The sequence below is a fragment of the Colletotrichum siamense genome (genome assembly GCF_013390195.1).
Source record: "Colletotrichum siamense strain Cg363 chromosome Unknown KSG_Cg363_contig02, whole genome shotgun sequence".
Classification (NCBI taxonomy): domain Eukaryota; kingdom Fungi; phylum Ascomycota; class Sordariomycetes; order Glomerellales; family Glomerellaceae; genus Colletotrichum; species Colletotrichum siamense.
This window is the reverse complement of record NW_023501015.1, coordinates 345,585-358,204: the sequence shown is the minus strand read 5'-3', so window position 1 is coordinate 358,204 and position 12,620 is coordinate 345,585. Positions and strand designations below refer to the sequence as shown.

The 12,620-nt window shown below is 44.9% G+C and overlaps 4 protein-coding genes across 4 annotated transcripts; 2 read left to right on the top strand and 2 right to left on the bottom strand.

Annotated features, from left to right (window-relative positions):
• Positions 1-2,986: 2,986 nt before the first annotated feature.
• On the top strand, positions 2,987-4,012 carry CGCS363_v002115 (uncharacterized protein; the record flags this gene model as incomplete). The annotated part of the gene is made up of 2 exons (XM_036633964.1): positions 2,987-3,218; positions 3,306-4,012. The coding sequence occupies 2 exons, from the start codon at positions 2,987-2,989 to the stop codon at positions 4,010-4,012; spliced, it is 939 nt and encodes a 312-aa protein (XP_036500489.1).
• A 1,272-nt stretch (positions 4,013-5,284) lies between these two features.
• On the top strand, positions 5,285-6,127 carry CBADH (4-chlorobenzoyl coenzyme A dehalogenase; the record flags this gene model as incomplete). Its single annotated transcript, XM_036633963.1, has 1 exon — positions 5,285-6,127. The coding sequence occupies one exon, from the start codon at positions 5,285-5,287 to the stop codon at positions 6,125-6,127; it is 843 nt and encodes a 280-aa protein (XP_036500488.1).
• A 2,147-nt stretch (positions 6,128-8,274) lies between these two features.
• CGCS363_v002113 (uncharacterized protein) lies at positions 8,275-10,260 on the bottom strand (the record flags this gene model as incomplete). The annotated part of the gene is made up of 1 exon (XM_036633962.1): positions 8,275-10,260. The coding sequence occupies one exon, from the start codon at positions 10,258-10,260 to the stop codon at positions 8,275-8,277; it is 1,986 nt and encodes a 661-aa protein (XP_036500483.1).
• A 962-nt stretch (positions 10,261-11,222) lies between these two features.
• Positions 11,223-12,077, bottom strand: GLYR1-0 (Glyoxylate/succinic semialdehyde reductase 1; the record flags this gene model as incomplete). The annotated part of the gene is made up of 1 exon (XM_036633961.1): positions 11,223-12,077. The coding sequence occupies one exon, from the start codon at positions 12,075-12,077 to the stop codon at positions 11,223-11,225; it is 855 nt and encodes a 284-aa protein (XP_036500482.1).
• Positions 12,078-12,620: the final 543 nt, after the last annotated feature.

The window sequence follows — 12,620 nt, the reverse complement described above, 5'->3', positions numbered from 1 at the left end:
ATAATATCTTATATTAGAACTAATAAGGATTAAGGTTTAATTTAATCTATAAAAGTAACTTTATTATTACTACTAAGTATACTTAATTAGTACTTTATAGTAATAAAACTTACTTTAGAAATATCCTCTACTTTAATAAATATAACTTTAAGTACTTAGTAATATAGCTATAAACTAGTAACTACCTCTAAGATACTTAATATTAAATAGTTAAGTAGAAGTTAATAATCTTTTTATTTATAATAGTATATAAAGTATTATAGCGTTAAGTTACTTATTTCTTCTTTATTACTTAAAACTTAATATTTTACTTAATAGATTAGCTCTTTATAGCTATAGTTATACTTCACTAAGAGGTTATATAGTAACCTAATTAGATATATATTTTATTAGATATTAAATTTAAAAAGAAGTATATCCTATTAATAAGTTATATTAGTGTAATTAATAATACTCTTATTAAAGCTTATATATCTTTAGCTTAATAGAAGAGATTTTTTAGCTATAAAAGTGAAATCTCTTAAAATATATTTACTACTATATAATTTAATAGTATATATATATATATTTTAGTAAGCATAAAAGGATTACTAAATAATATAGCTTTAATATAATAAGTAATTAGTAGAAACTTTAAAGTACTATAAAATAAGTTTTACTTTAGAGATATTAAGTTTACTTATAAGAAAGGTATTTTAACGCTTTACCTTAGTAAGAAGTATTATATTAATAAGATATAAGGGCTAAGTAAAGCTAAAAATAAGAAAGATTTATATAATTAATACTATATAAGCTAGTAAGTAATTATTAAATATATTTTTAGCTAGATAAAATAGTTATAAAAGATCTTATAGTTATTACTACTTAAGTATAACTTTACTAAATAGATAAAAATTATATATATAGTAATAATACTATATAATTTTATATAGTTAGAAGTATAAGAAAAAAAGTTAATAAAGTAGTAAGAGGTAGTTATAGAAAAAGTGAAGTAATAAGTAAATTAGAGGGTTAATATATAGCTAAGTAAGGTGTTAAGAGATTATATTATTTATAAAGTATAATAGTATTATAATATTTACTTTAATAATAAGTAGTTTTATAAGAAAATTACTATTTTTTTTAATATAATAAATATAGCTAAATTATTAATATTTCTACTTTTTAGCTATAATATTAATCTTATATAAAAAAGCTTCCTTACTATATACTAACTTAATACTTATTTAGATCACTACTTCCTTTAATAATACTACTAAAAAACAACTTATCTTAGCTACTACTTAAGGACCTAACTTTTCTATAAATAACTCTTAAAAGTTACTTATTATAAACTCTATATTATTAGTGCTAATATTTTATAGTATTACTATACTTACTTTAATAATATTTAAGAAGCTATACTTAATATTATTACTAATATTACTAATAACTTAGTATTATTACTTAACTAAATATAAAAGTCTCTTTATAGCTTAAAGTATAAACTTAATATTAATAAGTAAAATTATTAACTTTTTCTTCTTTTTACTTTATAACTTTTATAGTTCTAACTTTTTTTTAGTTTCCTCTTTAAAGATCTTAAATATAGTATTATTTACTTATATTACTTTAATAATATACTTACTACTTAATATTTTATTAAGCTAGAGGGTTACTATATTATTTATAAATAGAAACCCCTTCTATTATATAGTTTTAAAATATAGATATCTCTTTATAAACACCTCTTAACTTTTATCCTTAGTAGAGATCTTACTTATTTTATTATTATATTTAATACTTAATTAAAATAGAGTTTTTATTTTATAGTAATTAATAAATAATAATCTAAATTTATTAATTAAAGTTATAATCTTATATATTTTTATAAACTTTACTATTATTACTAACTTAATATTATCTATTACTTTAATAAGTATAAATAGCTATATATTAATTAATATACTTTTATTAATTTATATCTAATAAAGATTAATAAAATACTATATAGTTTTATATAGCTAAGTTACCCTTATTAGCTTTAGTAAGGAGGTTTAAGAGGATTAAGTACTTTAAATTAGTATTAGTATTAATTATAGGGATATCTATAAACTAATAAAGGTAGCTTAGCTAAATAGAGGGCTTCTCTTATTAATTATATATAAGCTTAGTATAATATATATAATCTTATTAATATTATTAGTAGCTATAAAGCTTAAAGACCTTATAAATAAAGTTTTATTAATTATAGTTATTTAGTAAAGAAATAGAGGAAGAGGTATATAGGAGTTAATAAAACCCTATTTATTTAAATATCTCTTTAATCTATTTATACTAACTAGCTATTACTATTAATAGTTATATTTATAATAAATTAATAGAAGAAAGAGGTAGTTAGATAATACTATTATGCTTAATATAGCGGTATAACAGGTAGTTAACGCTATAGTTACTTAGGTAGCTAAAGTCCCTTTTACCTTAGTTACTAGCGACTAGTAATGAGAAGATTAGGGCCTTAGCGCCTGCTCACTTAAAATTAAAGGGAGATGTAGCGCTTACTGTCTGTATGTACTCTTCAGTTTCACTAGAGATCCCTAGTTTTTACGATAGCCAACAAACATGCTAAGATTGATTTTGGGAATCCTTAATGGGTGTCTGCGTGCTTGGCGCTTCCTATCCCGGCAAAGTGGTACGACATCCCTGCAGTTGTTGATAACGAATCTATTCCCAACAGACCGGACTACTCCAGCCGACGATGGTTGGCTGTTAAGGAGCTGAAGAAGCCTATGGCTTGAAGCTCGTTATAAAGCTCGACGTTTGCAGATGGACTTCTAGTTCTGCAGACAACATCTGTTTTCGTTCAGTGGTGTCACGTCGTTCTTTTCTCCGGCTGTTTGTTGCCTTCACACTCCTTTGTTCAACTTCGACTTCAAATCCAATATTTTTCAGCCAACCACTCATTCACTGACAGTATCCCTTTCGAAATTCACCATCAACATTGATCATGGGTATTTTCAACGTTTTGCTCTGCGCCAGCGCAGTCAGCGCTTACACCGTCACCAACGTTGGTCGATTCATGTTGAAGAATATTGATCCCGTCGTCATCCCGGGCCAATATGCCTCCCACATGCACACTTTCTTCGGATCCGACGCTGTGACTGCCAACACCACGACCTCGAAGGAACTTCAGGCTGGTTGCTCCACTGCCGAGAACCCCAACGACTACTCTTCGTACTGTAAGCACGCCCTGAGGTTTCATTTACTGCCTTCTTCTTCAGCTGCTTCCTTTGCCCATGCTGTTCTTAAATCGCTAACTTAGAAAGGGGTTCCAACTCTTTTCTACAAGAACTCCACCGGTACCTTTCCGGCTCCCATCTTCCGCTTCAGTGCCTACTACGTCAGTATCGACAAGGCCGAAGTCGCCATTCCCCAGAACTACAAAGCCGTCGTTGGCAACTCCTCCGCCACCTCCCAGGACGGCGTAGAGAACCTCGCAGGTATCCAGTGGTTCTGCGACCACGGCGGCCAGGGCACGACCGACGGCAAGGATGCCGCCGAATTTCCTTCCAAAACCTGTCCCGCCCATCTCCAGACGATTCTCCTCTTCCACGACTGCGTCAACGAGACCACCCTCGAGTCGACCTACTCTGGCGTCCAGCACTGGACGAAGACCTTCCGTCCCGAGAACCGCTGCCCGCTCGGCATGAAGAGAATGCCGCAGCTCAGATTCAGCATCCGGTATGACCTGCGCACCGCCCTGCCTGATGGCTGGGACGGTCCTGCGCCGCTGGAGCTGGCTTGCGGATCTTCGTACTGCACCCACGGCGACTTCATCAACGGATGGCTCCCCGAGGCCGCCGAGAATATGCTGAAGGCGAATGACAAGAGAGACTTTGCCGGTGTCGATGGGCCCAATGGAAAGTACAACGCCGGCACTCTTTGCAAGACAACCGCTGTCGATGCGGACCCTGAGCATGGCACCTCTGACTATGCGAAGAGCAAGGAGATCTTGGCCAGCCTGAAGGGCTGAGATGCGAATCTGGAACCATGTTGTATCGTAGTTGTCCCAGAGCGACCCAGAGCAGTCCGTGTTCAAGACTGAGGCTAGTTACTCCCTCTCGATCGGAGAATATTCTGGGGTTTGGCATAGCTTAAGCTCCGCGACATGTTCAGGCGATGGCCCCTCCTGAGTCTGGCACGGCATTATTGTTACTTTACCACTTGTAATACTGTAGCAACAACACTAGTGTTGTCCAAAAATATTTGATTCTTGAACTAAATACTGAACAATTACCAAACCATCCAGGGTGTTGACTGTGAATCAGATTGGTGCAGCTGTTGTAAAGTGACACAGTGCATCAAGTCATCGATGAGCTTAGTAGCGGCTCAATGTTTTCGATGATGACGATGACGAATGACAAGTCCTCGAGGCTCACGCTGTCTAAAGAGTAGACCACTAATGCCCGAATGCCTCGATTTATGTGAATATTATCAGCCAATTAGTCGGTCCTGTCTTCTGAGTAAGTTAGATACTAGCCCAAACCAGCAACTTCAGTTAAACTGAGTTCGGAACTTGAAATCCGGGCGTAAGTTCGGGCGGGGCGGGTGCGAAATGGTCCCTTGACCGATGATTACAAACGCGACGTCCTCTTGGCCATACCAGTGATGGTTTTGAACTACGATCACATCGTAAAACTGGCTTACAACTCATGAATTCAGGAGAAGTCCTATGAGTATCATAGGTTAACTGTAAAGGTGAAGGAGTAGCCCGGCTGTGCCAAGTGACTTCCCAGCACAATTCCCGAGGTCTCACACCAAGACCCACTCACTCCCGATGCTCGTAACAACCGAGACGACGAACTTCCGAGCCTGCAATTATCACGAAAATTGGATCAAATTCTCCGCCCATCAGAAGTTTTATGTCGAATCGGTCCTAACTTACGTAAACTCTCTGATGCACGGAGTGTGGTGCACTCTGTGGCTACCGGGTTGCTTGACTGGAGAAGGCGTGCTTTCACCGTTCACTGTTCACCGTTCACCGATACAGTCAACTCGTGTTCACACCGATGTAAGACATGAGGATATCAGGCTGCCAATCATCCTGGGATCGGTCAGACAGGTGTTGAAGTACCTAATATCTCGGGCGCAAAATTGACTGAGGGGTTCAAAACGCGGGGAAGTCGGTTGAATGACGGTGCCTCGGTTGAAAGTTTATTATATCTAATCACGACCTTCTAGATCCATCCTCTACACCATCGATAGTCGTCGTCGATACAACTGATTCGAAGTTCAGCAGTTCAGTATGGCAGATACCGAACCTAACTCAGTGCTCGTCTCCAAGACGTCGGAGGGCATTACAACAATTACGATCAATCGCCCTCACCGGCGCAACGCGATCGACGGTGCGACCGGTCGCAAGCTCACCGATGCCTTCCTTGCTTTCGAGACAGACGACACGCAGAAAGTGTGCGTCTTCAATGGCTCAAACGGCTCATTCTGCGCGGGCTTTGACCTTCACGAAGTCGCAACTTACCACAACCCCGATGGAAAAGAGTACAAGGGTCCCATCATCGACGAATCCCATCGCGTAGATGGGCGAAATATCGGCCCCATCGGTCCGTCGCGTATGCAAATCAAGAAGCCCGTCATCAGCGCCGTGTCAGGTCATGCGGTGGCGGGTGGGCTGGAACTCTCCCTTCTCGGCGACATGCGGGTTGCCGAAGAGGACGCCGTGTTCGGCGTGTTTTGCCGCCGGTTCGGCGTGCCGCTTATTGACGGCGGCACGGTCCGGTTGCAGGCTATCGTGGGGCTGGGCCGGGCTCTGGACATGATCCTCACCGGCCGAGCTGTGGGTGCGCAGGAAGCACTGCAGATGGGTCTGGCGAACCGAGTTGTGCCCAAGGGCAAGGCCTTGGAAGAGGCTACGAAGATTGCAAGGCAGCTCTTGGCGATCCCGCAGGCCTGCATGAACACAGACCGGGCGAGTTGCTATTACGCAGCGTACAATGCCTCGTCGTTTGAAGATGCCCTGAGCAGGGAATTTGATGCGGGGATCAAGGTCATTAGCTCGGAGAGCGTGAAAGGCGCGGCACGATTTAGCAAGGGAGCTGGTCGACATGGAAGTTTTGAGGAGTCAAAACTTTGAAGCTTCTATGGCAACGGGCCCACGATGCGGTTTGCTTCGGCTCGGAGCCCCATGTTCGCACGGCGGGTTCAGCAGCACACCGACCACATTGCAGGCAAAGATACCTTGCAAAACCGATGTCGCAATGGCTGTTACGGAGCTCGGTGGGTTCGACAAATCATGTCTCGGCTAGTGTAGGGCGAAGATGACATGCCGGTCGGCAAGGGCGTCCAATGCCAACGGGATTAACTTAACTTTGACTCATACCGGATTGTCGAACATGAGGCCGGTCCACTGAGAATGCTGGTTTCCGATGGTGTGAGTGTGAGTAAGTTGTTCGCACAGGAAGTCCACCAGTCGGTAACACTCCGACCCCTGCAAGCGGCATCGTCTTCGGTTTTGGCCTTTCGGGAGTTGATGTCTGCGCGGAAGTTTTAATACTCAGACTACGACGGATTGCTCCAGGACTCAAATGCTTTCAAACGTTGGACTTAGTTTCAAGACAAATCGTCTTGATTGTTAATACATCGGGATTCATTTCCCATACTCACGACCCGGCGAACATCTTGCTTTAAGAAGCAGGCTTGGCATGGCCGTCTCACACCTAAGCTGCCGACCGGATCGCCGGTATGGCCAAAGATTGGGCTCATCGATTCCCAACCTGACGTGCGGTCTATGTGCTGGTCACACAATGAAGAATCTTACGAAACGCATATCAACTTTGGCTGCAACAAGTTCAAAAGCGACAATTATGGACATTAATATCGACAACCACTACACATCGAAGGTCTACACTTGCGGTACCACGGTATCAGGCTATGTCTCGATCAATCCCCGCCACGACACAGCTTTCAGCTCAGTTCAGATCAGCCTCCAGGGGAAGGCAAGTGTTCGCATCGATGACACATACTCTTCCAGGCAGACATCACAGATTCTGTTGAAAGTCGATATGCCGGTGGCGGAATCAGCATATCCCGAATCAAGAATACTTAAAGCCGGGGAAACGTACAAGATACCGTTTCGATTCATCATTCCCAACCAATTGACAGAGGCTGCTTGTCAACACGACGTCGAGTCAACGTCGATACGCGATTATCACTTGCGACTCCCTTCCACTCTGACGAGTTGGGACAAGTACGACATGGCTCCCAAGCTTCTCGGTATTCGGTATCATATCAAAGCAAAACTCGTACGCGAGCCTGGTCCGCAATGCGCCAAGCCGTCTGAAGTTCTCTCAGAGGCTCAATACGAGATCAACCTACTCGCGGCGTCGCCCGAGGAGCCGCCACTGAGTGTCGATGCATGGGACTCGCAATATCGCCTCATCGAATCAAAGAATGTTCCAAAGGCCTTGTTTTCAGGGTCGTTGGGACGTGTCACTGCAGCAGCGGCACAGCCGCCTACAGTTCACTTGAGCCGGGACGGACGAAGTGCTTGCAGCTCCTCTTTCCAAGCGAACTTCATCTTTGAACCTTCTCTTGTAAATGCTACTCCACCAGAGGTGGTTTTGCAGTCGGTCAAAATTGTTGCGCAAACCTGGTATTCAACAAAGGTCATGAACGGCTTGCCCAACATGGGCTCCCTTCGAGAGCCTTTCAATATTTCGGCGCGAGTATTGTGGGAGACTCTGGAATACGACTCTTGGAAACCCAAGACGCTTCCCGATAGTCAAGATTCTGCGGAGGCGAAGGAAGAAAGCTGGGATTCGGCACCGCCGACGCCTTATTCAACGACTTTGCGAGCTGAGTTTCGCCTGCCCACTGAGAAATACGTTTTCCCGCCGACCTTTCACTCATGCCTGATATCAAGAACATACGCCTTACAAATTAGCATGAGCGCTGGCGGTACTGACATTAGTCTGGTACTGCCCATTCAAATTGCCATGGAAGCGGACGAGCAGACGACAGCGAGGCTGCAAGATGCGGAGTTGCCAGTATGGAGACCATGATGGGTTGCTGATAGCCCTTCTGTGGGTGGAGACGCAAGATGTGCTAACATCTTGGGCACAAGTAATGATATCGGAATTGGTTTTTGGTTACCGGCGTTTGGAGTGGGTTTCAAGGCGGCACCGGAGTTAGGAAGAGCGTATGTTCAAGTCCTTGAACGATCAAATGTTGATGGTTTTCCTAGCCCCTATATGTACATACCAGCAGTCATCGCTCTTGTCTTTAGCAAAGATATATCTCACCATCCTCATCAAAATCTGAATATCGGTCACCGAACTCCTTTTGACATGCAGCTTCGTCGCTGTCCTCCGTCTCGTAAGACAGCCAGGCCTTAGGCATAAGTCCACGACTTGGCGAAAGCCATCTCACTGTTGAAAGAAAGCAATCTCCGACAAATTGGAAAATCTTGGGATGCTCCGCCTCAGCCCCGTCTTCGACAGGTTGGGAGTGGACTACATGGACTCCACCCATAGGGCGCGCGAGGTATGTCGCTGCCCAGACGTTTTGGAATGCCAAGGGCGCATACGCTACATCTTGAAAGAATTCTTTCGTAATGGGGTGCTCAAATTGTTCTCCATCACGGAAGTGCTTTCTTCTGAGAGGAAGGGAAAAGACTCGGTCGCCAAGCTCGAGGTGGTCAGGTCCAATACCGACAATATCGAATGGCAAAGCATCCGCAGGCGGATTATCTACGTCGCAAGTGAGAACGCAGCGATGCTCCATTGTAAGAGAAGCCATTTGAAAGACGTGATGCCAGCCTGGAATAGTGATATCTGGATCGTTGAAAATGACCTCCTTGAGAAGTTTGACGATGATTGGTGCAAGCAGTTCATCATTCATCTTTTCGGCATCATCCCAAAACTGACTTGGATGAACGAGAATGTCGAGCATTCTTCGGGGACTTTGCTCAGGAGAGAAATTTGTCATGGTCTGTATCGTCTGTGCCAATTCTGCTAGCTCTGCTGCGGCGCTCTTGAGTTTGCTGGAAAGACGCTTGTCGCTGTACATATATGCACCAGCCACGAGGACGTAACAGAACCGATCGGCAAGTCGTTCTTTGACATCATCTCCACGGAGCTTGGTATCCATGCCGGAGAGTCCTACCTCCCAGATGGACTGAAAAGTCCGTCTTATCCACTGAACCACGTCCTCTGGTGTTGACTGATTGGAAGGGAAAGCTTCGCTTTTCCAAGTGACCACAAAGGGACACGTTCGGTCTTCTTCTGCGTATTCACATGAATCTTCCGCCGCAGTGCCGGTGGTTTGACTCAAAAATATCCGACCTAATCGGGTACGAATTCGATAGGCGAATGACCCTGGTGAGATAGGAAATCTCGCAAGGGCGCAATGAACCAAAGGTGGTCCAATTGCGCTACCGAGGTTGACCCAGGGTCCCCAGCGGACATCGTTGCCTTCAAGCCAGAGTGCGTGGCGGTGGTACTTGACAGTCCAGTTCGGCACCCATCGAGGCAGCAAATCTAAATCTGGATGGGACATAGATCCTTCGGTGGAAGCTGACAGTCTAGCAGAGGCTTGGCCAAGCATCCATCCTAGTTTGCCATTAATGGCTAAGGAGTAGGCGAAGAGAATGTAGATGTCAGCTGTTGTCGCCTCATAGTTAACATACGTCTCGTGGGAGCGCCAAGTCCGAAGATCTTTCGTGGGGTCCCCCGACTGTTCGGTAGCCAAAGCCTGATGAACCCACTCCACGGTTACGTTTCTCACGGCCATGTCTTTTGCTAGAGTTGCCAATGTGAAAATCCGGTCTCGAGGGTTCTGGCACTCGTATTCGTCGAATGCAAGCATGAGACTGGTGAATTCCATCTCGTAATATGAATATGTGGCGACATGCTTGTAGAAGAATAGGTTGAATACGGCGTCGAGTCCCTCCGCTCGTTTCAAAAGCTTTGGACCAAGTGTTATTGCATACTGGGAGTGCATAAGTTGCAGTGCGTTCTGACCAACATCATAGAGGTGTTTCGAGACTGCTCCGCAGTAGACGACTGTATTCCGGTTGACTACCGCCTCTTGTATTACCCAGCGGCGACTGAACCATAGGAGGTGCAAAGCGTTTTGAATGCAAGGAGGGTTTTCTCCACCGAGTATGTCTTCATCCGAGGGGAGAGAACGTAATGCTTCTTCTGCTTTCTTGTCGTGGCCCAGCCAAATGAGTACACCCTTGGCCTCGGTGTATATAGCGGTCATCATGGCGATATGATGGCTCTTTTCTTCGACACTACATTGATCGATACAAACGCCATCGGCCCACAACCTCCTTGGAACTGTAATTGCAGAATTCGAATGATCGTGATCATTCATAGCAGCCAGAGGGTACTCAGTGTGTCGAAACCGGCGGAGAACTTCGCTCAGATTCTGAGTGACGGAGAGACTGTATTCCATCTTGTCACTCTCGGCGGTATCTTCGTCGATGACGATGATTTGGCAGCAGAATTCGGGTGATCCCCAGACATAAGAAACGGCCTCATAAGTTCCCTTCGCTTCTTCGAGCTCAACCTCGAGTAGTCGGCACCTCAGTATATCGGTATTGTGGGTAGCTGGAAAGACTTCAATGATGTGAGTACACGTTTTGGTTGACAGGGGCGTCTGCCTGTACGCTTTCAAAAGCGCTGCACCTGGCTTTGTCGCCATTCCTAATCTGTGGGGTAGTGAGAGAGATGGTAGGATTGAACGGAAGGGTGCATTGAAGGGGGTGCACTGCTTGGCGTGAAGATGGGCCGATGCGCTCGGAAATGATGGTTTTGCTGAGCGGACTTCAGGCTGCGGTCTAGGCCGGCTGGCAAAGCTGAACACCAATGCATATGCAATTGTTCTCATTTCGGTTGATTGGAGCATTCGCAATCATTTGTCCTCCGATTGGTGACTGCCTGCGATTCAGCGCCTAGCTTCCTCTCGTGATTGCTGTCTCAGGTCAGCTCCTGCGGGACCATCGTCTCAATGTCAGCCACAGTCTAGTAGTACTTTCTCGACCAGCTAAAGCCTCTTAATTCCTGACTCACCGGTTGCTCAGTCTTGTCTGCTACCCCTTGCGAAATGCACCCACCGTGTCTCATCGTCACACGAGATATGGACAAGAAACACTTGCACCCTAAGATCCAGACTGGAATCAAAGAAAACCCCTCTGCCCCGCTAGAAATTTCTCAAATGATGTATTATCTAGGATTCTGAAAGAGCTTGTAGACCGCAATCATATCCTCCTCGTTGAGACCAGCCTCTGTGGCCTCCTTGTACACCTCCCGGCATAGCTCTGCGTATGGCGTTCTAACATTCGCATCCTCCGCTGCTTTTACAATCATCTGAGTGCTGTTATAGCAGTCCTTCACCGCCGCCTGCGGAGTCCAGTCGTTGTTCACAAGCTTGGGGATCTTGACCTTAGTGTATGCTGAAGCCATTGGTCCGGCGTCGATGACTTGACCAAATGCTTCCAAGTTTAGCCCCTGTGCCTTCGCCAGACTGAAGGACTCTGCGAGAGCCGCAGTCATGTTGTTGAGATACAGATTGACGGCGTACTTGGTCTTCAGGCCGAAGCCGATCGGGCCACAGTAGATCGCTGCGGCGGTGAGGGGCTCCACATACGGCCGCATTTGCTCCGCGATTTTCGGATCCCCGGCTAAAAGCCCCACAAGCCGGCCCTGCTCCGCCGGAATCTTGCTCCCGCTCACCGGCATCTCAATGAAGTTGCCGCCTGCCCTTTGAACTTGCTCCGCAACGTGTTTGCTGATATCGACTGGTATGGAGGCTGTGTTGATGAGTGTTTTCCCGCGAAGTGCGCCTCGAAAGTCATCGTTGAATATTGATGTCAAGGCTGCATCGTCGAAGAGCATGGTGAAGATGACGTCGGATTGTTCAACCACTTTCGCTGGTGTCTCGCCAATCTTGGCACCGGCTTGTGTGAGCGGTGGATACTTGGAAGTCGTTCGATTCCAGACTGTGACGGCGAATTTGCGGGTGAGGTTCAGGGCCATAGGGGTGCCCATGACCCCGAGGCCAAGGAAACCGACTCGCATGCTGTAAGTTCGCAAGAAGGAAGACCGAAACAGTGTTGTCTATGTTGAATGAAAATTTTGAGATGGCCGCTTCTCAAATAACTGAGTTGTGATGGAAGCCGAGAGTATCCGCGTGGTCAGGGTGTTGATTGAGATACAGGGTTCATCAAGGTTTGTATGATATCCGGAACAAGTACACCATATTGGTCTCTTCCGTGATAATTCGCCGCAAGTCTGCAGGGCGCAGCGGCGTGTATATGCTGTTAGTTTCACGCCCTAGGGCGAGCTATCATGGTGGATCGTTGCATGACGGCGAAGGCGCACGAACACAGGACCCATAATAATCATGTCGATTTCTCCCTACGCCTTACGGCTGACGCGATTGGGTCTAACAAGAAGGGCGCACACAACAGGCCGCGCAGATAAAGAAATTGATGCGAATTGGCTGGATCATAGTATTAATGCCTTTCTAATATTTACGGATGTTGGCTGACTAAATCTTCTCCGATATCGCAACTTTCGCAACGCAATTCAGCGATCGCCGAGTGGAAACGTGCCAAACGG